A 26,877-nucleotide genomic window follows, 5' to 3' on the forward strand; every position below is an offset into this window, starting at 1 on the left:
GTGAAGCGTGTGCTGTGAATGTTTGTTAAAGGAACGGTCTGTTTAGATCCAGCCCAGGTTATAAATTTACAGGAACTTAAGCCTGTGCCATGTAAACAGCAGCAGCTACGAGATGGCTCAGGAATCACTTGCTAGACAGCTCTATCAAATCTAACAGAGGTATAAGAGAGTGAAATTTTGGGGAGGTACAGTAAGCGTCATGTGAAGAAACAGAGCGATTCTTCATCCTGCTGCCCGGGCCGCCCCAGGAGTGAAGATGAATGCTGCGGTGGAAGAGGAGGATGGCTGCAGGCTCTGAGTTCTCTGGCATGGATCTGTATGAGGATTACAAATCACCCTTTGATTTCAATGCTGGAGTGAACAGAAACTATCTCTATCTGTCGCCTAGCATAAACCTTTCTCCACCTGGATCACCTACGCTGGCCAAGTCTGGTAACCTCCTTCTCTTTCTTTTTCAAAACCTCTATATGGAAAGCTTAGTGATTAAGGTCTGTAAAAAAGCAAGTTATTAAATGAAGAATCTATAAAATGTGGCTGCAACACTGATGTGAATGAAGATAAAAGCTGACTCTGGTAGTTGATTAGCTTCAATGTGCCCTGTAGGTAATCTCTCCTGTGCTACACATTTGCCAGCTTTACCTTATTTCTTAATTCAGTAGAAAGGCAGTTCGAAGGAAAATGGAGTGAGCAAAATAATTAGGAACAAAAGGGCATCTTCTGTAAGACTGGAGTAATTGGCCTACTTTGACTATTAGCTTTTTTTCAAGGGGAGGTAGGAATTGCATACTGAGTCTGACTTCAGAGCTCTGGTTGGTCTGACATCTGTGTTTGCCTCTAGTCCTGAAAATAGCACTGATTAACGAAAATGCCCTCTAAAACCTCTACTCTATTCCACTTAGCTTTTAAAATGCTGTAGATGTGCCTGCAAATAGTAACTATACTTGTGCTGCCCTGAGGAAACCTCTGTTGCATGCTGTGCTGCAGCAGCCATCCATCTCATCCTTAACCCTACCAGTTTCTAGCTGGTAGCCTGTTGGATGGAACACCTACTCTGTGTCACCACCTTTCCTGTCTCATGGGTGCTGCTGGATGTGATCTTCCACACTAGTTAAAAATTTAGAAAGCTAAAGCACACTAAGCCTGGCTTCAGGCGTGACAAAGCAGAGTTACACAGGTGGTGACTTCTTTTTGAATGGGCTTATGCTTTAAAATCTTAAAGAATGTCTCTGAACTAATCCAAACCCCTCTGTGAACTTGCTAAGCTAGGGTCCTCTGGGGAACAGTGGTCAGCTTTCACTTCTGCAATGACTGTATCTTCTGCCTCTTCTAAAGGAGGGGGGGAGTAGGCTTCTGTATCTGGTGGTGATGCATCACCATAAGCACCAATCTTTGCTGGACTTTCATTTCTTTTTTTGTTCATTTGGAATGACTTTCTGGTTAGTGTTTGGGACGGTCATGAAATGGTTTGAGTTGGAAGGGATCTGAAAGATCATCCAGTTCTACCTGCCCCTGCCATGGGCAGGGACACTTCCTACTACATCAAAATGCTCAAGGCTCCATCCAGCCTGGCTTTCAACACTTCCAGGCTTCGAGCCTCCACAGCTGCTCTGGGCAACCTGTTCTTCCAGTGCCTCACCACCCTCATGGGGAAGAATTTTTTTCCTAATATCTAATCTCAGTCTATCTTTTCCCAGTTTGAAGCCCTTAGCCCTCATCCTGTCACTCCATGCCTATGTAAAAACTCCCTCTCCAGCTCTCCTGAAGGTTCCCCTCAAATACTGGGAGGCTGCTCTGAAGGCTCACCAGAACCTTCTTTTCTCCAGGCTGAACAACCCCAACTCTCTCAGCCTGTCTTCAGAAGAGAGGTTCTTTAGCCCTCTGATTGTCTTTGTGGCCCTCCTCTGGACCTGCCCTCACAGTTCTGTGTCCTTCATGTGTTAGGGGCTCCAGAGCTGGACAGAGAAACTGAAGAACTTTTTCCTCTGAGTTGAAGGAATTTGTCTCACTTTGGCTTTTTCACTGAGATAAATGGGAAGCACTTCAAATATCTCTCTTACATATTGCAAAATAAGTATCTTCTGTAGCACCACACATTTCTCAGTGCTGCAGTGATCTTACAATCTTGTACCACTTGTTCTCCTGAATTTTGACAAGATCCATTTTTTCTTTAGCTTTGCAGCTGTATAGTGATAGCTAAAGTGCTCATTTGGAGTGTCTGACACAACATATCACTCTTGAAGATAAAGCTTTGTGAGGTCTAACCCTCTCCTGCCCCAAAGGCTGCTCATCTGAAATAACCAGCGCTTCCTGAAACAACTTAAGTAGGGACTTCTGGTCAAAATAGAGACAAACTTGAGTTGAAACCAACCAATCTCCAAACCAGTAAACCTGAGTGTGAACTGAATGATTAATGCTTTGCCTGCTCTAGCAGAATAATGGGGGCTTAAGTGCTGTTTCCCTGAACACGACCTGTGGAGTCCTAATCAGCTAACTTGTTCATGCCTTTATTTGGGTCATTTAACTAGATCTAATGAAGTGCTGAGATAGTATGTTAATTTTAGAAATGCAGACACCTTAAAAACTGGCCCTAAAACTTGGGAATTTTTCACAATACTAGGCAAGTCTTTCCAGTTGTTTTCCCCAAAAGAATTTTTACTCGGTGTAAGGAGTTTGAGATGTGAAATGTTCAGCTAAGCTTGGTTACAGCAATCAGAGTTACCAAACAAAGGAATTAAGTCCTTTGCAACATTAAAGGTGCAAGAGAACTAACTAATGAAAGGTAGCAAGTTGGAAGCCAGTAGCAATAGTTGTGCTGGTGAACAGAGAAGACCCCAAGAGAGTAGAGCTCTTAGTAAGAGATTGAGATGGAGTATTTCCATCAGTTGTCTGACTGCAATTTCCCTGGTTTCTTGCCCCACACATCACAAAAATATCTAAGGTGGGCTGTGCACTTTTCCTACCAAGCATGCTCAAAGTCAGCATCTGTATTGGGGCTGTGGCCATGCCATTGTGGAGCTCTGTGGGTTGTTAGCTGTGTAGATGACTTTCTTGGTCAGGCTGTCTGGCACAGCCCTGCCATAGCACAGATAACCCTGTGTCCTGCAAGTGTTGACCTGAGGAATGAGAGCAAAGCAAGCTGAGAGGTGAACAGTAATGAGATGAAAGGGGAGGTGCCAGAATAAAGACTGATGGGAAGATGTTTGCATGCTTCTAATGGAGCTAAAGGAAAAGTAATAAATGAGAGGAGGGTGGAAGGCAAGGAGAGGAGAAGAAGGCTTGGTTAGATTTCAAGGGTTGTATGGGACCTTGATCCACCTCGTCTAGCAGGAGGTGTCCCTGCCTGTGGCGAGAGGTTCAGACCTAGATGATCTTTAAGATCCTTTCCAATCCAAACCATTCTGTGATTCCAGGATGTACAGGGTGAGGTACGGAGGACTGAGCAGCAGTAATTTCCTGTCTCACTAAAAGGTCTAGAAACAGGAAAGTGAGGAGAAACTCTTCCTTTGTTTCCTTGTGTTGCCTTCAGTGTAGGCAGCAAGCAGCACAAACTCCCTTAAAACAATAGCTTTCCAAGGGGAAGGTAATTCCCCAAACAAGCTATTGCTGCTGGACACAATCCAGCATGTTTTCCTGCTGCTGGATTCACTTGATCTATTTTTGGTGAGATAATCCAGATGACTCTTCATGACCAGCTTGAACAGCCTTTCAGCTGGGTGTGCTAATGCTCTTGGAGTCATCGTGGTCTTTGGTACTTGCAAACTTTGTGAAATGGCTTTTGCAACAGCAAGCTCTCTAATCCCTGGAGGGCTTGTGGTTGGAGAACAAGGACTGGAGATGGAGGCTGAAGTGCTGGGTGTTGGAGCGTCAGGGGGAAATGCCATTTCAGTTAGTTTTCCTTCAGTGGAGGCATATGTAATGAATAGTAGAAAGGGTGGTTTGACAGAAGGGCAGTCTTGCCTGTTTGATGTTCAAAGGAAAGATGTTGATGTAGAAAAAAATTATCCGAGACATGAACTGTAATCCTTTTGTGTGTGTGTGTTTTTTGTTTAGTTTGGGGGGGTGTTTGGGTGCTCTAGTGCTGCGCTGTGGGTTTGGGCATCAGACTCTGTTTTTTCTGTCCTAGATTTCTGCCAGAAAACAGCGTATTGGGCAACCTGTAGGAACTAGATTGTTTTTATAGAAGGCAGACAAATCTCTGGGAAAACACAGTATAGATTTCATAAATCAATGCAGAATGGGGTTTCAGTTGCTTTCTGGATGCTTCTTTCTCAGTGTATTCCATGGTAACTTACCATTTACAAATGTTCTGTGGATGTAGTGGTGTGATGTGTTCTGGGCACAAATACAGGCAGAAAACACTGGTTTGGAAATTATTCTTATGTGGGTCTGTCATAGTAATATTGAGAACATGGTTCTTCCTTTCCCTGAAGCTTTTTAGATGAACATGAAAGTGTTTGGGATTCACACAGAGAAGTTTGGCAGCGTTTTGATTTCTGGATTTGGAAGGGAAAGAGGCAGCAATGTGAGTGGATGCATGTCCTCATCAGTCCCTTCTCAGCACTCCACTGCTGTCTGAAGGGACAGCCTTTTGTTCCCAAGCTCTTCCTCTGGGCTTCTCATCTGTCCTAATGTCCAGGTGCAAAACAGCAGCTTCTCATTCCACACCTGTGTTTTTTTACTCACAGCAGCCCCAGTTAATAGGGACAGAGAGGTTGAACTGTGTGTGAGGGCAGAGTTTGTACTTGAGGTTGCAACATTTTTCTCTGCTGTAGCTGAGCTTGCTGGTTGCTGTGACCACTCCTAGTTTGCTGAGAAGGGGCATTTCTTAATCCAGAGAGCAGTGAGGGAGGGAGCCTCTACCTTGGTCTTGAGTACCTTCAGTGCTTCCAGAGTTCATGTGCTGCATGAGCCAGAGAGAACAGCATGTGTATGGGGACCACTGGTTGGGACCTAGCATTCTGTGCTGTGGTTTCTGTCAGAATACTGGGGTGCATTGTTCTCAACATGTGTCCAGGCTCCTGTTATTGCAGCAGTTGTAATTGTATTGAGCTTTAATACAACCTGATAGAACAAACCAGCCACTGAAAAGCCTCGGGGTTCCTGAGCCGTAGTACTCAGGGAACAGGACTTGGGTGTCTTCTCATCAGTTTTCTTTGTATGCTGGCACAAAAAGGGTTGTATATTAACATTAGCTGCTCTCTGGCAGACACATGATGACTTTGGTTTATTCATCTCAAGGGCTGCTGAGAAGTGACTCTATACCTGAGGTTGGAGAGGATGCTGCAGCAACAGCTGGTATGGCAGAAACACTCTCAGAAGAAGAACAGGATGAGCTAAAGAAAGAGCTTGCTAAGGTAAATCTCTTGCAAATAGCTCTTAAACTGGTTTTGAAAATTAAAATCTGGGATAATGCTGTCTTTGAACACACAGTTAATTCCTTGTGTATATATTGTGTATCCCAAGCCATGTATGGCACTCCTGTGTGTTGCAGGGAGGGAAAGGGAGGTGGCAAGGAGAAAAGAACAGCCAATTCTAACTATGGGGTTAAGCTAGAAGTGCAGATTTTACAGGGCTTAAATCAAGGCACATAAATGCCTCACCTTTTTTTTTTTTTTTTTTTTTTCCCCCCTCAAATGAGAAGGAGGTAAATAACCTGCCAGAGAGAATGTGGTTGGAAACCAAACCCAAGTATTGTGTCAACTGGTGTGGAGAAACTAAAGCTGTTGTTTTCATGGTAACGTCCATGGAGACACTGTTTTGCTAATGTCTAACCATGTAACTATTCTTGGTCATACAGCAGCTTGTTTACAAGAGCGAGTTTAAAGGACCTCTCTTCAGAGGACAATCATACTCAAACCTGATCCATGCATTTCAGAAGTTGTCAAAGTCAAGCTTTATTGAGTCACCAATCTTCTTTCTTGTGTAGCTCTATGTGATTTTAGGACCCCAATAAAAAATACTGACTTAATCCTAAGGTTGGCAAACAAAGGCCTGCTGTGAAATAAGCACATTCAATGCAGTCTTGGTTTTGGTAGTCCCAAGTATTATTTCATGCCAAGCCAGCCAGCTGAAGATGGTGAGGGAAATCCAGTCCTGCCAGGGTACTTCATGCTGCCCTTTGGACTGGTATCCACAACAAAGGTGCCCTGAAGATAGTGGCATTTCCTCAGAGGAGCTTAAATGAGTAGTCAGGCTGATACTCTAAAGCAAGTCCGGTCTGGATGTGGAAGCAGGGCTGGATGTATGTCTTCAGGATGTAAGGCTTCAGTACATGTGGCCTTAGTGCCTCTGTCACATCTATGTATCCCACAGAACGGCATCGTGAAACTGCTTTGACAGCGCTGATCACGATCTGGTGGTGCTTCTCTGAGAGGCTTGCATAGCCATTGTGTACAGAAGGAATTACAGTCAGTACATTTCTAGTGGCTCAACAGGTGCTGTGTGTTTATTGTGTGTTGGTATGGAGTTTTTATTATTATTTTGAGTCTTTTTTTGTTTGGTTGCTTCTTTGTTGGTTTTTGACTGCTCAGCCTGTCACCCTTCCCACCCCACCCTGGGAAGGCATTCCTGTAGATGAATTTTTCAGCTGAAGCAAGGAGACAAAACTTGTGCACTGGTCAGATGTGCTCTGAGCTTCCTGGTACTGGTCATACATTGGTATCTCTTCTGACGTGGCAGGAGAACAGAGGCTTGGCGGTTGTCCCAGGTCTGACTAATCTACAAGCCTTAAGCCTCGTGTCATCTAAAGGTAATGATTTCTAACTGTACAGGTTTTAGCTACCAGCTTCCTTGTGCATGTTCCAGGAGCAGAGCAAGTTGCAGGTGGGTTACTTTCTTACCAGCCCTTGTTGTAGACTATGTTGGATTTCCCTTTTAGTATTTAGGAACTGTGAGGCAGTGTTCAAACGTGCCAGCTCTCCCCTTACTGATGCCAAGCAGATGTTGTGATAAAGACATAGTTAAATGGCTAAGTGTATTATTTGTTAACTTACCTCTCGTCAACTCTGCTCCCACAGGTAGAAGAAGAAATCCAGACACTCTCACAAGTGCTGGCTGCCAAAGAGAAGCACCTAGCAGAAATCAAGAGGAAGCTGGGAATTAACTCTTTACAGGAGCTAAGGCAGAACATTACCAAAAGCTGGCAAGATGTTACAGCAACCACAGCGTATGTGCTGATCCCTGATGATTGTCTCAGCTCTTGGCTGAAGGCTCTGTGGTTCTTGGGTCAGATCTAAACCTTCTGTTCTTGTGTGGATAACACACAGTGAAGTTGCACTAAACCAGTAGGATAAATCATCAGAGGATTTTTCAAAGAAGGCCACTATTAGCCATCTCATCTCATGCAAAAGAATGATTGGCCATCCTGTGGGCAGTTCTAATACCCTTTTTGTCTGACAGATCTGAGGTGCCAGGGTGTCCTAAATCCAACAGAACAGCTTTTTTTTCAGCCTGAAAAGTTGTGAACTGAGCTCATGCAGGAAGGGCACAAAGTCACAGTTCATGTTCTTGCCAAACACAACTAACTTAAGGTCTGGAGTGAGCTGCCTTCTGCAGTTAATGGCTACACAGAATGCAAGAGACTGTACCTTGAACTTTTTATGGTGGAGTTTATTTGGTGTGAGATTTTAAATGCCAAGCATAAAAAATCGACCTCTGTTCTTTTCCAGTGTGTGTGCATGGTCTGATTTTCTTGGAGTTTTGTTTGTTTTGTTTAGGATTTTTTTTTGGGTGTGTTTTCAATACTACAAAAGCAGAGAGCATCTGTTCTGGAGGTGGGGTAGTAGGTGCACGCTGATCAGCCTCACCTGATGTCTCAGAAGGCAGAGATGCTGTAGCTAGAAGGGACTGCAGTGGCTCCAAATAATCTCTTAAGTAGCTTGTCCATTTGACCCCAAAGTATACCTCTGGGTTCGATACAAGTTTACATGCACTAAAAGGTTCCTTTTGTGTTCTAGTAAAATAACCACAGACTTAATTTTGTTTGAACACAGCTACAAGAAAACATCAGAAACCCTTTCTCAGGCTGGCCAGAAGGCTTCTGCTGCTTTTTCATCTGTTGGTTCAGTCATAACCAAGAAGTTTGAAGATGTCAGGTAGGTTTTTTTTAGCTTTTCACAAGTCGCTGTGGTTTAGATTTAAGCAGTTGACCGCTGAAGTAATTTTGCCTTGTTAGCACACTTCTGAAAGTTACTCTGTCAGGAACCTGCAGCGTCTGTTTTAGGGGAGCTGCAAAATGTGCTTGTACATCCTCACTGGTGCAGCAGAATTCTGTGGTGTGTAGTTTGTGTGCAAGAGAAGCAATGTGTGCTGTTAGCCCCACTGCTGCTCCTGTTTTTCTAGTAAGATGGCAGGTGGCTGAGTCTCTGCCTGCTTGTGTGATGCACATAGCATTGTCATTTCTCTGACTTTCTCAGCCTGTGGAATACTGCACTTAAACAGTGAGTGTCTTTAACTGTTCATGCTTTGGTTTTGTTCTTTTTCTGTCTTGTGTGTGGATTCCTTCCAAGTGTGTTTGATTTCCTTGTAAGCTGTCCTACCTCACAGCAGTGGCTTGATTTTATTACTGTTTTTCATAGACCACTGACACTTTTCAATTCTTCAATATTGGCATGCAAAAAGTAAATTTGGTGGTCACTTTTAGCACTATGGTGAGCTGGATGCAATCCAGCCTCATGTTTAGCTTACAATTCTTTATGTAATTTTTAGTACTGGAACATATATAACTACTCTTCTCTGCTTGTAACTTGTTTTGAATAGTGGATCAAACTTTATTTTCAACTATTGGACAAATAAAAAGTCACACATTCAAACAAAATATTGCTGCAGGGTAATGAAATCAGCCTCTGTTTTAAAGTGCTGCCATTAGCCTCTTTCTTGCTTTCTGAAGTCTAGTGAGAAAACTCTGAGTTGCAGCTACAGCTACATATTTTTCGTCAGATTTATCAGAACTTCCTTTCTCTTTTTAATGCTTACTCTGGCATTGTGCAGACTACAGGCTTTTGCACATTCCTTTAGGTAAGGTGGACACAAGAACTGTTTCTGAAAACTAAGCATGTAGTCTGACTGTCTCCATTAAAAGCTTTAAATAAGTTTTGTCTGTAGAAGGTAACTTCTTTTATTTTTTCTCCAGTATTAATGTAAAACTGAAGCTCTTCTAATGCTAGGGAAGATGTTTCTTCATGTTCATCTGGTAATCATCCCAGAACATGAAAACTGGAGTATCTGTAATAATAATCAGTTAGTTTCTCTTCCTTGTAAGAAAGCAATCTATTAAAATGATTCTGTAAGTGCTTGTGACAGAATATGGCAATGGCATGCAGAAGTCCTCTTTGTCTGTAGTGTTTGTGCCTTAACAGAGTAGAAACTTTTCCCTTTTTTGTGTCTGTTAGAATGGCTGTTTAGCATTTTGACCCAAACCAAATCACTAGAGTCTGAATGTAAAGTAGTTGATGCATTCTCTATTCGTAGTTTGTCCAGTGAAGCAGTCCTTATATTTGGGTTGATTACCTGAGCACCTCCAGACACTGAGTATTTTGGTTGCCTTGTCTGTGTTGCCCTTTATCTGCCCAGTCAAAGCAAACATTCAGTGTTAAGTTCTCAGTAGCTAAAGTTGCAGTGTAGTAAAGTGCAGTAAAGTTTCTATCCATTGCCTCTCATCCTGTCTGCAGACACCTGGGAGTCTGGCTTCCTCTTCTCTGTGCTCTGCTACTCAGAAGCTAACTACAGCCATGGGATTTCTATAAGGATGCAGAGATCTGGTTCCCAAAATGCTAACTGGGAGCCGTAGCCCCAGGGCATTACCTGGTGAGGGGATGGACAGTGGCAGGGGATGCTATCAGAACTCAGGCTCTGAAGGGAGCTGTTTGCTCAGGTGTAAGAATGTCAGTACAACAAAGGGAGCCTGGAGGATGTCTCTGTACTTTTTGGAGCTTGGCTGTTTCCTGAACAGGGTTCACCTTTCTTCCTTAAGGCTACAGTGTCTCTCTACTAGTATTAGGCAAAGACAAGCACAGACTTTCTTCTGGCTTCAGGAATTTAATACCTCAAGAGTGTCCTAATGGCTAGGTAGGCACTGAGTACTCCCTCAGATACTGGGCCACTGGGAGGGAGTGTAATGGGACCAGATGAGTCCACATTGTTGGTGTGCTTCTTGGGGAGAATCATGGCAATGGCAATTCAAGGTTTGTTACAAATTCAGATGCAGCTGGGTTTAAAAGCAAACCAAACAAAACTGGGAAGAATCAGTACTGTTCAAGATCTTAGCTGCACTTAAATGGGAGATAAAAAACCTTGGAGCTCTCTTCTTTTAAGAAGACCAAGTTCATCTGGGATTCAACCAGATGAGTCTGTGTGAGTCTGAACTTTAGACAGTTTTAGAGCCTAGGTTCTTTGTTGAGAATGAGAACTGATGGACCTCATTGGAAGCAGTGCTGAATATGCAGGTGCATACTGAGCAACCTGGAAGTGTCCCTGCCCATAGAAGTTGTGGTCTAGAACTTGATGATCTTTAAGATCCTTTCCAGCCCAAACCATTCTATAATTCTATGATTATTATTCTTAAACTCTGACGTGATGACTTCATCATGGCTTCACTTTTCTCAGCTGTCATGGCATAATTTCTTCTGGGTTGGGCTGTTCCCACATGTTCCATGCAGCAAATATCACATGCAGGTCTTCATTCTTGCACTGCAAAGTAATTTTGGAGGGAGTTGCGAAAGAGTAAGGCAGCTGATGAGGCTGTGAACTTGGAAAGCATTGAAACAGAGAGGAAGGAGAGGGGACTGGTAGTGCAATGTCAGTGCATTATAACTTTTTGTGTTTGTTCCCTTGGCTTTTTTTATTAGCCTAAAAATGAACTCTGCTCCTTCTTGGGTTTCTCTTATTGCTTTTATTCTCCCTTACAAGAACTTTGTATGATCTATCCTGTCCTCCTGTGGGCAACATCAGCATGAGTACCAAGATACAGCACTCTGCAAACTTCTGAGCAAACATGACTTTGCACTTGGCTCCTCCTGCACTGCATCCATATGATGGAGCAGAAGTCCTCATCTTTGCTGTGTTCTGAGATTGCACAATGACTTTCTTCACTTGCTTTGGAAATCTGATATGGTCATGGACTCCTAAATAGCATAGTTTATCAGCTGGAAACCCATTAACAAAAGCATCTAACTTGTGCTAATGCACCCTGCAGCTTGTGCTTCCCAGGCAGGGACCTCTGGTGTGCCTCATTGGGCCTTTTGAAAATGTGAGGCAAAGCAGTAGCTATAAATATAATCATGTAAGGGATAAGAAAGCTTTTAATGCAGTACAAAGTATGTGGCAGGCTAGAGAAAACTTACTGTGCCTTTTTGGGGTTTATTCTTTTATTTTTTAAGCTAGAGATTTGCTTGTGAGCATTGTAGAAAGGGCTTCTCTTCTTCAAACCACCCAGCATGGTGGCCTAGTTAAGGGAGTGCTTTGATGTGGCATTCTGTCATTTTGAAAAGAGACACCAAGTTCTTTTCTTTGTAAAGCTTTTCAAGGCTTAATTGTGCTTTTTTGTACTACTTGAAGAACAGGTGGTTTGACATTAGAAGATCAGCTGCATTTCTCTGATACAGTTTTCTTGCAAACCAGATCATTCTGTAATAAAGCTGCCTGCTACCTATGGTGACATTTTACAAAGTGGATACTGAGTGTGTGTAAGTGTATTGTACAACAGCAAGTAAATCCTTTCTGGATCTACAAATAGATCTTCCATTAAATGATCTCTATGAGATGCCTCTTAAAAGACCTTCACTAGGTTGCTGCTTTTCAGCGTGAGCAGTTCTATAGATTGTAAGTCTATATGGGGGGAAAAAAAGGTAAATTACACACTCTTTAGCCTTGAGTTTCCTGCAAGGAGGCACTCTTTGTGGGTTGAGCACAACTGAACAAGGGGAACTCGTTAGTATCACCCTAGTTCTGTACTAAAGCTTGGCACATGGCAAGACCAAAACTTCTAGTAATCCACATCACAGCAAGGAATATAAATTGTACTCCAGAATACAGTCACCTTCTTTGTGCTCTGGAAAAGCTTGTGGAAGCCAAACCACAAGTGAAGGTGAAACAGCAGAAATGGGGCTGGTGAAAGGGATGAAACGGGCACGTATTCCTGATGCGTGCCAGGACGGCATCCAGCCTTTGCCCAGCTGATTCTCAGCACACTGTGCTACGAACCAACCTTCAGCTGTGCCTCTGCTGTGAGGGATCCCAACCTTGAGGGGCATCACACACCTTTTTTTGTATCTGATGTTTTTTCTATAACTGTATTCTACTGGTAAGCCTCCTGAAATAATTTCTTAAAACTTATTCTGCGGTGAACACAAAATCTTTTTTCTTCTCCGAATGGGTCTCCTGTTGTGCTGAAATGCCAACTGCAGTTTTGGAGGTGAATCAAATGTGAGAGATTCCCTGCAGCAACTGGCTGGACTTGATGATCTCCAGAGGTCCCTTCCAACCCCTACCATTCTGTGATTCTCTTGAAAGACATCATAAACCCAGCTAAAATCTGACATCCCAAATATAGTTATAAAAAACCCTGATCATCAGTTTTTCTAACTTACTGTTTGTGGTATTTGACAAGAAACAGCTAAGACTCATCAAGAGTAAACAAGAATTGTTTAGCATATGGAACTAAATTAGATTCCAAATGGTTTTAGAAGTTATTTATGAGTTATTTATGAGCTCCTTAATCTATATCTAGTTGGAAGCTCCTTATTCTATAACCAGTCACCTTCTAGGAGTAGGTGTGTGTAACCAAACAGTAACTCCATAGCAACACTGGCAGGTCACAGAAGAGGACTGAGACTAGGGCTTTCTCTCCATCCCCAGCATAAACCTGATTGTGACTAGAGATGGCTGTGACTGCTCTCACTAGATATTTTGTGTTGATGAGTAAATAATTTGTATTGACGAGTGCGGAAATGTTACTGAAGATAATTTGTATTGATGAGTATGGAAATGTTACACAGAACTGAAATGGAAGCCTTCTGAATGTTGGAATGATTCTTTCAGTGGGAAGGTTATTGGACTGGTAACTCTTGGATGTTCTATTTCCTACCTGATATCATGAAACCTGTCAATGCAGCATGACTCACTGCTTGAGAAGCGTAGTGAGCAGACTGTTGCAGCTAAGAAGAGTCTGTACTAACAGGCATGGCACTTGGGCAGAAAAAAAGCTGTTGCAGCTTTTGCTCTGCTGTACTTGTGTGTGTGCATGGCTAAGCAATTTAGAAAAGCAAAACCAAGCAGTTACTATCTAAGACTGTTGTGCTGTTTACCAAAGAAGACATCTCTTAGCCAGTTCCTTCTGTCTGTCACTTAAACTAACTTCTCCTTTTCTTTTCTCTTAATGCTGCCATTTAGTATACGCTCCTTACAGCATTCCATTAGCATGCCTATTATGAGGTAAGGTATACATAATCCAGATGCTGGGTTGATTTTTTCATGGGTAGAATCGAATCAAAACAAGCTTAGGTCAGCTAACGTGGATTTAAAACGAAACCAAAAAGCCCACCCAGCTTTCTAATGGATTTCCTGTACTAACACATAGGATAAAATTTATTTCTGCTTAATGGTGTGGTGGTGGTTGTGCATTGGGAGTGTGACCGCTGCCCTGATGGTGGGAGAACTCTAATGGCCTTTCCCTGCCTGTTGGAAATGTCATGCTACTAAATGACTCCAAATTTAAAAGGCAATAGCTTGGCATCTGGTTTAGAGTAATGACAGTAACAACTACTGTGGTTACATCAGAAGTCTGTTGCTGACTGGGTAGTGCTTGCCTTTTCTCTCTCCTTGGTTGGAACTGTGCCTCCATCTCCAGAGACTGACTGAGATAGCTTGTGTGCTTTCCCATATGAAAGTGCTGCTAGGTGTGGGGGACCGACACAAACACCAGGCAAAGGCAGAAGGGAAGCTTAAGACCTCTTTTGAAAAATCCCCCGTCTTTTATATAATAATTTAGTTTGAAGTCTGCCACAAATCCTTAGTCCCCTCCTGCTGAAGGCAAGCATTTTCCAACCTGCATAAAGGCTGAGAAGGTGTACAAGTTATTGCACAGATTTGCAAATGGCAGTGACATCTAGTTGGAACATTAAGCCACTCTTCTGACCTCAGATAATATACTGGTCCTCAAAACTGAAAATCCCAAGCTGTCCTGCTTGTCTTAGGCAGAACCTAGCAGTTGAAGCCATATATTGAGTACTGTCTCCAGTTTTGGGGCCCTCAGTACTTGAAAGACCTTGAGGTGCTGGAGTGGGTCCAGAGAAGGGCAACAAAGCTGGTGAAGGGTCCGGAGAATGGCTGGTGAGGAGCAGCTGAGGGAACTGGGATTATTTAGTCTGGAGAAGAGGAGGCTGAGGGGAGATCTCATTGCTCTCTGCAACTCCCTGAAAGGACGTAGGAGAGAGATGGATGTTGGTCTCTTTTCCCTAGTAACAAGTGATAGGACAAGAGGAACTGGCTTCCAGTTGCACCAGGGGAGATTTAGGTTGGCTACTAAAAGAAACTTCTTCACTGAACAGGTCAAGTCCTGGAGCAGGCTTCTCAGGCGGGTAGTTGAATCCCTGTTGCTGGAGGTGTTGAAAAGAGCCAGAGATGTGGTGCTGAGAGACATGGTTTAGCACCAGCCATGGCAGAGTTAGGGAATGGTTGGACTTGATCTTAGAACCATTTTTGTTGGAAAAGACCTTTAAGATTTATAATCATAGCTGTTTCCAGCCCTTAGAAGGCAAAATGCCCCTGCTGACCATGTTCTGTTAACACAAAGCCTATGAAATTAGGTTTCCTATGATCAGTGAAAACACTCTGACAAGCTGTCTCCAGCTATAATGTTCTAGGCTAACCAGAAATGATGACTAAGCTTTTATGAACAAATCAGTCAGAAACCTTTTTGAAATCACTGGGACTAATAAGCTAAATCTAAAATACTTGCTACTTCTCCCTTCCGTGCCGTGATGAAAGATCCTTTTGCTGAGCCTGGCAATGCTTAGTTGCCAGAGAAACAAATAAACTGCAACTTGAGTGTGTTTGAACTTCATTTTTGTAATACTTGGGGACGTATCCAGATCTGAACTATTCTTAGGCTACCCTTGAAACAAGGAGAGAGCCTCAAACAAACAAAACTCATGTTGATGTTGGAAAAAGCAACTATCTGCTTGTTTTCTGATGTTTATAGCCTGACCAGATCTGAGTTTAATTCTGTGGTTCCTTTGTTTATTTTCCTAGAAATTCTCCTACTTTCAAATCCTTTGAGGAAAAAGTTGAAAACTTAAAGGTAAGCATTACTAAACCATGGTGATTGTGGAGCTGTGGATGTGGATAAAAGTGAAGTGGCCTTAAGACTAGCCTGTTCATTAGTGATTGGTAAGCTGCTGAAGATGCTTAGATGAGGTCTTTTGAAGTACTGTGGAAATTGTTTCTTTGCTTAATGATTTGAGAAGAGAAACATGGGTTTCCTGCACCTCTTCCAGGAGGATGCTTTTAATTAGAAGGACTAACAGCTAGCTAACCTGCACAAGCAGTGAGTATGTTGTGGGCTGAAATTTCCCTCCCATGTTAACAACACCAGACCAGCTCAGCTCAGAAGCAAATGTAGCTGTATTTACAGTCTACAATGGAATGCAACGAATATGCACAAATACACAGTATTTACAGTATTTACAAATATGTACAATTAACAGAAACACACAAAACCCTCCTGGCCAAAGCCAGGAAAGCTGCCCCCCTGCCTCCCCCTTCTCTGTCTTCTCCAGACCCCCTGGCAAAAGGAAGAAAGACAAGAAGCAGAGAGGTTGTTAGAACTTAGCTTTCAAGGTCAGTATGCGAGTATGTTATCTTCGAAACAAAGCCAGAAGAGAAACGCTAGGCTGCCCAGCAGAAAAACACCAGACAGGCTGAACAGACAGACTGAACTTAGAGTACTGACTCTTAAACATTTCTATCTCCCCAATGCAAGTGTTTAGAATAATCATTATTTTTCTTTCTCACATCCAATTGTGATTTATTTACATTCTTTTACTTTTCTGCTCGAACTCTGTGAAAAGAAATTAAAGGGATAGCCTTACAACTACCACATAGTTTTATGTATACTGTTTCATATAACTAGTATCCAACATAGTCTAGGCTTTTATTTCCATGCCTTCCTAAGGACTAGCACACAACACAGGAAGAGAGTTTGGGATATCTCTCTTATTTCTGGCATAAAATATGCAAGGCCTTTTTAACTTAGATGCAGATTTACTCACAAAAGCCTCAAGTGCCAGAAACAACCATTAATAGATTCTCAAGATTAAAAAAATACTTCAAAAATCAATAATACATGTAGCTGGAACCACATTTGACAGGTCTTGTGGGCATACTGGGTTGGGTGAGAAGCGTACAAATGACAGCATGGGGAAGTATGTTCCCTGGTAAAGTAAATGGCATTAACTCTCCTGCCATCCCACAGGTAACATGCTGTAGAAGGAAGTGAAAAGACAAACATGTTACCTGGAGAAAGTACGATAGTTGCTGTGACCCAGTAAAGATCTCAGGAAGTGGTGTTGAAACTGCTCAGGGTTCTTTCTTGAGCAATACAGAAGTGAGTTTCAGCTCTGAACCTTCAAAGCCCAAATGGCTTGCAAGGCTGCATACCTCTGCCTGGTTTTGACTGAGGGTGTGTCAACCTTCAGACTCGCTGGCATCAGGGCTGCTTTGTGTATCGCAAACTCCAAGGGAGACTGCTGTGTTAATCTGCTGATGGTGATTGTTTTCCTCACAATACTCAAAAGACTTTAGATGATTGTGGAGGTAGCTCAGTCCTGGAAAAGCTGCTCTGCTGAAGAGAGTCACTAAGCTTTGTCATGCAGAAGTACTGGTTTTATACAGCTCAGTGTGTTTGACATGCCCAAGTAACTGCAATTTTATGCTGAGGCTCTCTTTGTGTTCCAGTCTAGAGTTGGAGGAGGCAAACCTGCTGGGGGAGACTTTGGAGAAGTTCTCAACTCTGCTGCCAATGCCAGTGCCACAGAAACAATTGCAGAACAGACGCAGGAAGAGACCCAGTGAGATTCCTGCCTCTCTCCTGCTCCCCACTGCCAGATGCTGCAAGCAAAGACAAAGCACAGTTGTAACGTTCCTTGCGCTCTTTCCACCAGATGTGCTTTTATTTAGCACGTAGATATTTTACCAGATTAACTGATAACTTGCTTGTTTGTGGGTTCAAAATATTTTTGAAACTAAAATCCATGGTTTGGGGTTTTGTGTGGGAAGCAGAATTTTTATGCCTTTCAAGTATTTAAAGGACTTACCTGTAATTTGAAGACAACCTTTAAAATATAGCAATGAAAAAGCCTCTTTTGAGAAGTTAATTATACTGTACATATATTGTGGATACATAATTTCTTTGGAATCTGTAACTTCTGCTCAACTTAATCATTATGAATCTACTCTTGCTGCCAAACTGAAGCTTGTTACTTTACTCCCTTGTGATAATTTCAGTTAAGTGTTTCCTGCACAGGACACTGGACTAGGAGGATCACTCCAAACTCAGGAAAGGACTTCTGCTTCAGCAGGCTTTAAACAAGTTATCCATAGGAGGGTCACACATGGGAAGGGACATAACTGTCTTACAAGCATGTTCCTCGTCTAACAGATGTGGATAGGGTAATACATAACATCTAAAACTTCCTGATTTGTCTGTGGATTATCCACCTAGGAAACTTCTGACCATTGCAGACAGAAGCAAGATGCCTAGTAATGCTGGCTTGGGTCAGTTAAAATGACATTTCAGTTGTTTTATGTACCTGATGTTAATGTGGTGCATTCATCAGAAATTTTGGTCTCATGACTAGAGTCACCTTAACTTGCATGTGGTGGTGTCACGTCTGAGCACAGAAGTGGGGCTTTCTCAGACATCAGGAGGATTGCTCTCAAATGCTAACATCATTTCCCTTGTAGGCTGACCATCGAAAACATCTCCTATGCTCTTACATTACTTTGTGTTAAAGGCCTGTGCCATTGGCATCCCTATTCCTGTCTGAGACCCCAGAAATCTGCACAGTGTCATACCACAGCATAGCTCTCCTACAAGATCTCTTCTCCTACATGTTGCTCTATCTGACGTGTTCTTCAAGTTTCTTGTATTTTTTGTGCTTCTGGCACACGGTGTTGGTACAGTTAGAACTTTTAACAAATGTTTTATCACCATGCTTAGAACTGGAAATGAGTTTTGAAACATTTGTGTGAAATCCATGAAACTTCAACTGCCACAGAGGTTTGGGGGTGGGAGGGAAAGCTGGCTCCTGCCAACCCTGTTAGCATGTCAGATGTAGTATATATGCTTAATTACATGTGAGAAGCTTAATAAAAATCTCTGTGAGGAATGTTTGTCCTGTGAATACAGAGCATTATATAAAGAAGAACTTTTTGTATCTAATTGAAACAGTCCTTTAAGCTTGGTTTCACAGTAGTGCTGATGTATATATGATTGTACTGGGGCGTATCTGCATGGAGAAACAACAGGTCTAGAGAAGACCAGGTCTAGGTTGACTTCTTGTGGCTTTTGTGAAATTAATCTGCCCTAATTATGTTGGGAACTGAAGAAAATGGGTTGAGATGTCCCCTCAGTTTCTGACAGCTACACCTCAACAAAGGAATGGACACAGTGGGAGTGGAGCTCTTCCATTATAGGGGCAGTACCATGCACGGCAGGTCCTTGTGGTACATGATCCATGTCATATGGGTTTTGTTTTTTTTTTTAAACTATCAGATTAACAGAAGTGTCATCTACTCCAGGTTGGGCTTTCTGACTTATAAAAGAAAAGGGGTGGGGTTTTTTTGTTTGTTTGTTTGTTTTTTAAGGCCAAGTATCTGCATCACTGGGTTTGTAACATCTTATCTTCAGCTTTGCAGCTGCATCTCTGCACCCTCCCCTTGGGGGCAGGCTGCACTGTCAGCTCTCCACTCAGGGCTGTGCGGCCGGCATCACTGCTCCGTTCCCCAGGCCGCTGCCGGCTCTCCTCGGGCTGTGGGGAGCCGATGGGGGGACCGCTGGTCCCGCCCCTTCCCCTCACCCGCCAGCCCTTCGGCCGTACACGGCAGTTAAGAGCCGCCCCGTGTGTCGGAGCGAGCGGCCGCGTCCCGCCTACCCTCGCAAGCCTCCTGCGGCTCGCCCTGTGGGGCTGGAGCACGATTCCGCTCCCTCCCGCCCTCGTCCAAGATGGTGTCGGTCGCGCCTCAAGCCGTGCCCATTGCGCCTGCTCCCGCCCTGTGACCCGGGCTGCGGAGTCAGAGTTCGCGCTCCACCCCGCACGCCGAAAGTGATGGCGGCGCCGAGCTGCGGCCTTGCCGCCGCCCGGGCGCAGCTACGACCGTGGCAGCTGCTCGCGGTGAGGCGGTGCAGCGGTGCCCCGCCGGCGGGAGCTGCGGAGGCCGGGCCCATCCCGCAAGAGACGACAGAGCGGCCCGTCACAGGTACGGTGGCCCCAGGTCCCCGGCAGGTGAGTCCGCGGCGGGGTGGCCTGCCCTACATTTCTGTATGCCTGCTGTAGAAAGCGTACAGGCAGTGTCTGGCGCGGGGATCTGTTGTCAAAATTATTCTGACTTTCACAGGCGGGCAGGGAGAATATGGAAAACCTTTAATTAAAATTGTTTGTAGGTCAAAGGGTTGTTAGGCTAGTACTTGAGAGATCTGTAGAAATGTGAAGGCTGGTGTGAGTGAAACGCCTGCGGAAATGCGTGTGTGGGAATGTGTCAAAAGAAACAGCGGCATGGGGTTGAAAGAACAACGCGGAAAAGATGTGGACAAGCCGTGTGAGGAGCAGCTATGGGGAATTGGGGTGCTTTAGCCTGGAGAAAAGGAGGTTGAGGGGAGACCTTTATACGCTGCAACTACCTGAAAGGAGCGAGGTGGTGGGTGTTGGACTCTTCTCCCTAGCAGCACGTGATAGGAAGAGAGTAGCCTCAAGTAGTTCCAGGGGAGGTTTATGTTGATTATCGGCGAATATTTTTTTTTTTTTTAGTGGAAGGTTTAGAAAGCCCTGGAACAGGCTCCCCAGGGAAGTGGTACAGTCCCCATTCCTGGAGGGGTTTCAGGCATGAGTAGATGTGGTGCTGAGGGCCATAACTGAGTGGGAGTTGTCAGCATTATATTAACGGTTGGACTCAGTGATCTTAAAGGTCTTTTCCAATACAAATAATTTTATGATGTTATTCTTGGGAGCACTCTGATGAGTGCACAGATGATTTGTCAAGAGCAGACCCTCCTTCCAAGCAACAGGAACAGCCTTGTGTCCTATGTGCCCTGTGTCTTCCTCTTACTCCACCATGAAAGCAAACATGGAGAGGTAGATAATGAGCAGCAGTCTGCTATTTATTGAGGCTGCGGTGAGACCGCGGAGCAAAGGACCACCCTATAGACTATTGTTGTCTCCCAAAAAGTATAAAAGATTTGCCCAGAATTTAGTGCATCACTGCTAAACAGGAAGAACCTCAGAGATGTGGTGAGGCCTTGAGAGCTGACGTCCTGCGTTCTTGGGGTTGCACCCAAGTGGTCCTGCCCAGACCACTCCGGTGTGTGCTTGTTGTGGATCTGTGGGTATGAGAATGCGAGTGGATAAAACTTGTGAAGGAATGAGTGTGGGTTGAGAATTTATAGAGATTTTTTTGAAAGATTACATCTGTTCTGCTTTCTGCATTGATTTTTATCTTGCTGATGCTTCCAGTGGCTGTTAACACACATCTAGGGAATCACAGAAAAAAACTAGTGTGTGAGTACTAACATAGGCCAAAATCTCTCTTGCAGGCTGAAAACTCCAGACCTCTGGTTTTCCCTCAGGTAGAAGTGATTCTCTGCTGCTCTCCATCCTTGTTACTCTTTTTCTTACTTTTTTCACCTCTGTTTGACCGTATCAGGGGCTGGGGTTGCTTGGAATGTGCCTGCTAGGATATGGAGATTAATGCTGTGAATTAATTTTGCAGGGCTCTTTTAGTGCTGGCAGTAGGGAACTAGAAATGCCTCACTCACTGAATCCAGGACATGATATTCCATATTACAATGCAATCTGTAACACTGTTTTCCATTGACTATGCACACTGACAAGGCTGTGCAAGGATCAAAAGTGTCTAACCCAGGGTATTGGCTTAGGTGGTGTCCACAGCAGAGTTTAGGAAAGATGGAGTTGACCTCACTATCGAAGATACTGATCACTGCTGCAGGAATTTGGGGGCGGGGGTGGTGTTCGATTTTGTTCTTTTTCTGTTGAAATAAGATGCTAGGAATGTATTCTTTTCTGTTTCTATTTGTAAATAGTCATTAAGCCTTTGAAGGTTCTGAACTAACTCTAGCATTGAGTAGTATTTACAACATCATGTACAAATGTATATACACCTATACAAATGTACATATACATGTATGTGTACATATACAAATGTAAATTACACAATAAAGAAGTCAGACTAAGAATGTTAAATGAAAAGCTGGACTACACCTCTGGATTTCTCTGTGCTGTGCTGAATTATTTCCCCAGTGGAACAAGAGGGAAAACTTGTAGCTTGCTTTGCAGTGACACAGTGATGCTAAAAGCAAAGCAATGAGGTGAGGATTGCCTTGAGTCTACTCTTATGCTGTTCTTAGCCCAGTTAGAAAGCACTCTCTGAGCCCAAGCATGATTGATGATTGTTCATTGTTTGGTCTTTTAAGAACATACAGAAGAGGGACTGGGTTTTGGTGAGAAGAAGTTAGCAGTGGAAAATTAAAGGGGTCTGACTTGCAGTGTAATCTGTTGGTTCTGTGTAGTTCTTTTAAAATCAGCTTTTCACTGCTTTGAACTGATTGTTGATTGCTAGGAAGTGTGTTATTTGGTAAATAAATTTTCCACAGCTGAGAGCAACCCTGATGTAGTGTGGTGTAAAGCTGGGTAATACTTAGGGAAGGATTATCAGATGCTGCTGCAAGAATTCAAGCCATTAGATGACCTTTAGAGAAACTCTGTAAGGGGAGCAACATGCTGTCCTTAAGGGAGAGTGTGGTGGCTCTAGCTGCAGTGTTTTTCTGGGGTGCTATGCATCTGCAGGATCTGCTCTTTGAAGCAGGAGAGACATGGTATTGCTCCTCCTTTATTTGAATTACAACCAGAGGAGTGCCTGTGTTCCTTGTCTCTGCTGGCAAATGGGTACAAAGTGCTGCATGGCTTTTGGTGTGCACACGCCCTGTAGGAGCACAGAGATGTTATGTGGGTCCGTGATGTGTCTGTTTCCTTTTTGGGGAGAGAGATGTTTGATGATGTCTAATTTCTGCATTTGGAACTGAATAATAAAAAAAAAAAGGACATGTTTAAAGTTGTCTCTGCTTAAAGAGATCTTGTAGAAATTAGGAAATGCTTTAGGTGTTATTGGTATTTGCACACTGACGCTGCTTGCCTAATGAAATAGGAAACTTTTGCCATTTGGGAAGGATGTGGTGAGGTTTCTTACTATGGGTAAAGAAGTGGTTGTTGAGCTGCATTCTTAGCTGGGTTACCAGTGTTTGAAGAAAATGTAAGAATGAACTAAGCAATTAAGAGTAAATAGTATCTTTTTCTGTACTGTGAATTACCAATAGTCTAAAAGTGTTTTCAAAATGAGTGATGTAGTTTGTCCAATATATTTTGGGGTATAAATGGGTTGTCACTGTGTTAGCTTTGCTGCTGCTTTGCAGAATGTTTCACAGTGTGATAAAACCCAGCTGTCGGGTCATTAGTAACAGGGTACAAACCACCATGTGCATGTCAGAGCTCAGTGACAGGAGCAGAGATGTGGCTGTTGTTCCAAAGTGGAGATCTCCAGCTTGGCCAGGCTGTGATCCCACTGAGGCCACTAGGAAGGGATGCTGCAGCCAGCGCTGGGTGAACCTCTGCGCTGGGCACAGCAGAGGGCATTGCTTCTTTCTAGATGGCTCAGGGGAAGCAGTTCATTTAAGGCATTTTCTATTTAGTTCCTTGAATACTGTGTTTTAAGGGAGGGAAAATAAAACCTGATCTCTAAAGTTCAGCTCGAGGGAACTGGGTTGGTATCACTTCATCCTAATAACTGATTTCTGAAATAGAGGGATTAGAAATTATTCTTCCACAAAATTACATAGCTTAATTTTTTTTTAGCCACAGTTTCCCGAAAGCATTCAGAAATTCAAGGAGAGCATCTGTGTATTTAAATGCCTTGTCGCTATCTTGAAAAATAAAGTGTCACTATTCATGAAGAAAAGAAAGTAAAGGCTATTTTAGTAGGTGGTATAAAGAATTGCCTCATCTTTCATGTTTTAATGGAGAGATTAAAATCTATACCACAAAAGTGAGAATTGTAAAGGAATGTATTACACTTGTTCTAAAAGCTGCATGAATATTGTCTATAAAGGATGTGTGTCTGTCTTGCTTATGCAGTATCATGGCAGCCTCAGTTTCATGTATGGTAGTGTAACATGACGTTTTGGAATGGAGCAGTAAAACAAAACATCAGAGTTCTTTTTCATGTAATTATTGATGGGAACCATTTCTTTCAGTCTGTCTTTCCACCCAAGCTAACATTTACAAGATGATTTTATTGAAGTTGCCATTATGTGAGAACAAAAATGCTTCTTTAGTGCAATTTTCAGTTGTAGTTCTTAAGATTCACAGAATGTATCTGGTTGGATGAGACCTCCAAGATCATCCAGTCCAACCTTCATCCAAGCACTGTAGGTGTCAGAGTAATGTTTCTTAGGACACCTACAGTCTGTGACTGGACTGCTTTTCCAGTGTTAATAAATAACTTAAAACATATTTTTTGTTGGATTACACATGGGCCATCATTTTATAAAACCCATATGCAACGCAGAGAGGTTCCTCTCCTAGGCAGAGGACCTTCTGGCTAGCATTCTAGTGCTGAAAAATGCTGACTACCTGAGAGCAGAGCTTTCTAGTTGTGCGAGCTGTGGGAGCTGGAATGAGATTTTCTTACCTGGAAGTTGCTCTTGGCTTATCTTACCAGCTTGTATGGCTGCATTTGAGAAGCTTGGGTTGTGTCTGCTCCTGCTATGCTGTTGACACATCCTGGTGCTTCCCAAGAACAATATTAGAGGCTTCTCAGCATTCTCTCAGCTAAATCTACTCAAAATGATGGTTTGCTTTAGAGTGGGAATGAGCCTGTTTGACCTTCTTTTCACCTGTATGAAGGAGCAGTTCTAGCCTGTGAATGTTCTGGCCAAGGCACCCAAACTTGGGCCTTTCTCAAGAATCAAGAAGGCTGGAAGAGACTCTCATTTGGGTTTGTCCCATCTGTGGGCACAGCTGGGTCTGTTGGATGGCCTGCTTTGCATATGACAGGATTTCATAACACTCAAACAGTGGGGGAGCAGCACACTCTGGAATGAAGTAGACAGGACTGACAGTGGTGTTGGACAGGAGAGAAATGATCCATGCTGCCTCTTTGGAGGATATAAGTGTATGTGAGGATGGTTCTCACTTGACTACAACTGGGTATCTTCACCCAGCACGTGATGGCAAGCCTACGACAGCTTTCTCAGATCACACAACAGACGTCTTCATGAAGAGGAGCAGGAGGATTTCTCATCTCCTGTTTCCCCAGAGCTTTCTGAGAAGAAACTGGCATTTTGTTTATGTGATTACTAACTCAAAATGTTTACTTTGAGACTCTAGAGTGAAAAGTGAAAGAGGTGATGGATTATTATTTTTTTTTTAAATGTGTTAGATCAGTCATAGAGTCCTGGAATGGTTCAGGTTGGAAGAGACCTTAAAGATCACCTAGTTCCAACTCCCCTGTCATGGGCAGAGATACTCAAGGCCTCATCCAGCCTGGCTCTGAACACTTCCAGGCTTGGAGCCTCTACAGCTGCTCTGGGCAACCTGTTCCAGTGCCTCACCACCCTCATGGGGAAGAATTTCATCCTAATGTCTCATCTCAATTGAGGTTCTTCCAGTTTGAAGACATTGCCCCTTATTCTGTCACTCTGTGCCTTTTTAAGAAGTTCCGTTCTGGCTATCCTGTAAGCCCCTTCAAATCCTGGAAGGATACCCACACCTCAATGGGGAGACCAGTCCTGGGCATGTTTGCTGCCTTTACTGCTTTGACAAAATGATTTTGTTCTTTAAAATAATGATTTAAGTATTGCTCATTATTAGGTAGCTGAAGGAATAGCTGCAAGGTACTGATTCTGTTTTGGTTTCACTGAGGAGATAACAGAGAGATGAGATTTTCTTTTCAGGACATTGCTGATACTGAGAATGTATTTTTAAAGCAAGTTACCTAAGCAATAGTAGAACGTGCAGGTGTTTTCAGTGCAAAGTTTACACTTCAGTCTGACTGAATTGATGAAAGCTTTACCTTTAACGTGTAAAATATTTGGGCTTATAGTAATCTACTGGATACCTCCTTGAAAGTCCCACTAAAAGCACACTGGGCACAGGGAATCTTTGCTTGAAGTTTAGTGAAGAAAGCTTTTTTGTTTGTTACAAGTTTGATCTGATTCCTTCTCCAGAGAGTATTTTTGTGAATGATCTTTTAAATTCTCTTGATCTGTAGGTTCCTTCGGAAAAGAGAGAATCCTTTGCATCCATGTTGAGACGCTCTCCTTTAATTCAGATGGGACCTGCCAAAGATAAAATTGTCTTTGGTCAAATATTCCACATTGTAGAAGATGACCTTTATATAGATTTTGGTGGCAAGTTTCACTGCGTGTGCAAAAGACCAGAAGTAGATGGAAAGTAAGTAATAAACTTACGGTAAGCAATGAATGTGTGTGAAGAACACACTGAAATGCCTAGCTAATGGGACTTGACCACCTTCTAGCTCAGCTTGGATAGCCTGAATGAATCTTATGGTTTAAAGCCAGAGGAGTTAACCTGTTGTGCAGAATGAAAGCATGATCACAAGTAGCTCTGTGTAGCTCAGTCATCCTTGTCTTGAATGCAGGTTCCTTTGCAAATTTGCATAATTGCCATCTATGTTATTCCAGTTTATGATGGCCACTGAGTGTTTTGTCACTGAGCAAAGAGGAAATCTTTGTCATTTGAGTTGTTAGAACAAGTGCTGTTCATTGAAACACTTGGGAGTTCTGTGAGTGTGGAGCTTTAATTCCATATCAACTGTAAGCCGCCTTGGGCAGGAAATATCTGTGCTTAATATGAAGTGATATACTGGGGAGTTTAGACATGATTTATGGTAATAATATTCCTAGTAGATGATCAGTGATAATGTGGTCAGACACTCTACTGCAGAAGAAGATTTAATGTAGATTTTGGTGGCAGGTTTCACTGTATGTCCTGAACTTGATCGCTTCTGCTGCTTGCCTTTCTGCCTTTTTTTTAAGCTCTGTTACTGGTGGCCACTGTGGCCACAGCTGCCATCAGCTACCACATTCCTAAACAGTTTTTTACTCTCCATGAGTCCAGCAGAAGATTTGCCCTGCTTTGGCTGTCTGGTACCTCTAGCAGAAAAAGTCACGAAGGCACTGGTTCTGGATTGGTTGCTTCCCTTTGTGTTTGTTTCTGCATGAGTAGTCATAAGGACGTTTGAAGTCCCCTGTGAGAGTCAAGGCCTGAAATCAAGGAGATGATTTCTGGTTCAATAAGGCTTCATCTATACCCTCTTCCTCATCAGACAGCCCATAGCAGACATCCACTGTCACACTGTCTTTGTTGGTCTTTGATTCTGTCCTGTAGCTCTCAGCTGTCCTTGTAGAGTTGACTTCATGCACTCATGTCCCTCCCTTGCTTCCAGGGCAACCCTCTTTACCTTGTCCCATGTTTCCTTGTGTGCTTCCTCCTGGATTTAGGGAGCAAACAACTTGCTGCATTGTCTTCAGATCCCCAAGTATGATTCATATGCTTGGTGAATGCTGACTCCACA

At 43.2% G+C, this 26,877-nt stretch overlaps 1 protein-coding gene across 2 annotated transcripts; it reads left to right on the forward strand.

Annotated features, from left to right (window-relative positions):
* The first annotated feature begins 308 nt into the window (after positions 1-308).
* TPD52 (tumor protein D52) lies at positions 309-25,737 on the forward strand. Of its 2 annotated transcripts, none has more exons than XM_054385303.1 (6): positions 309-432; positions 5,239-5,354; positions 7,017-7,165; positions 7,992-8,093; positions 15,247-15,295; positions 25,552-25,737. In XM_054385303.1, the coding sequence occupies exons 1-6, from the start codon at positions 309-311 to the stop codon at positions 25,735-25,737; spliced, it is 726 nt and encodes a 241-aa protein (XP_054241278.1). The 2 variants fall into 2 exon arrangements, with proteins under 2 accessions (XP_054241278.1, XP_054241279.1); XM_054385304.1 differs by lacking the exon at positions 25,552-25,737 and adding an exon at positions 16,951-17,067.
* Positions 25,738-26,877: the final 1,140 nt, after the last annotated feature.

Source organism: Indicator indicator, chromosome 12, assembly GCF_027791375.1.
Source record: "Indicator indicator isolate 239-I01 chromosome 12, UM_Iind_1.1, whole genome shotgun sequence".
Lineage (NCBI taxonomy): Eukaryota > Metazoa > Chordata > Aves > Piciformes > Indicatoridae > Indicator > Indicator indicator.

Excerpts from the sequence above, each read along its gene's own strand:
- TPD52 (XM_054385303.1), top strand. The coding sequence starts at position 309 with ATGGATCTGTATGAGGATTACAAATCACCCTTTGATTTCAATGCTGGA. Across the intron at positions 5,355-7,016 it reads TAAAGAAAGAGCTTGCTAAG|GTAGAAGAAGAAATCCAGAC; the intron begins GTAAATCTCTTG and ends CTGCTCCCACAG. Across the intron at positions 8,094-15,246 it reads AAGAAGTTTGAAGATGTCAG|AAATTCTCCTACTTTCAAAT; the intron begins GTAGGTTTTTTT and ends TTATTTTCCTAG.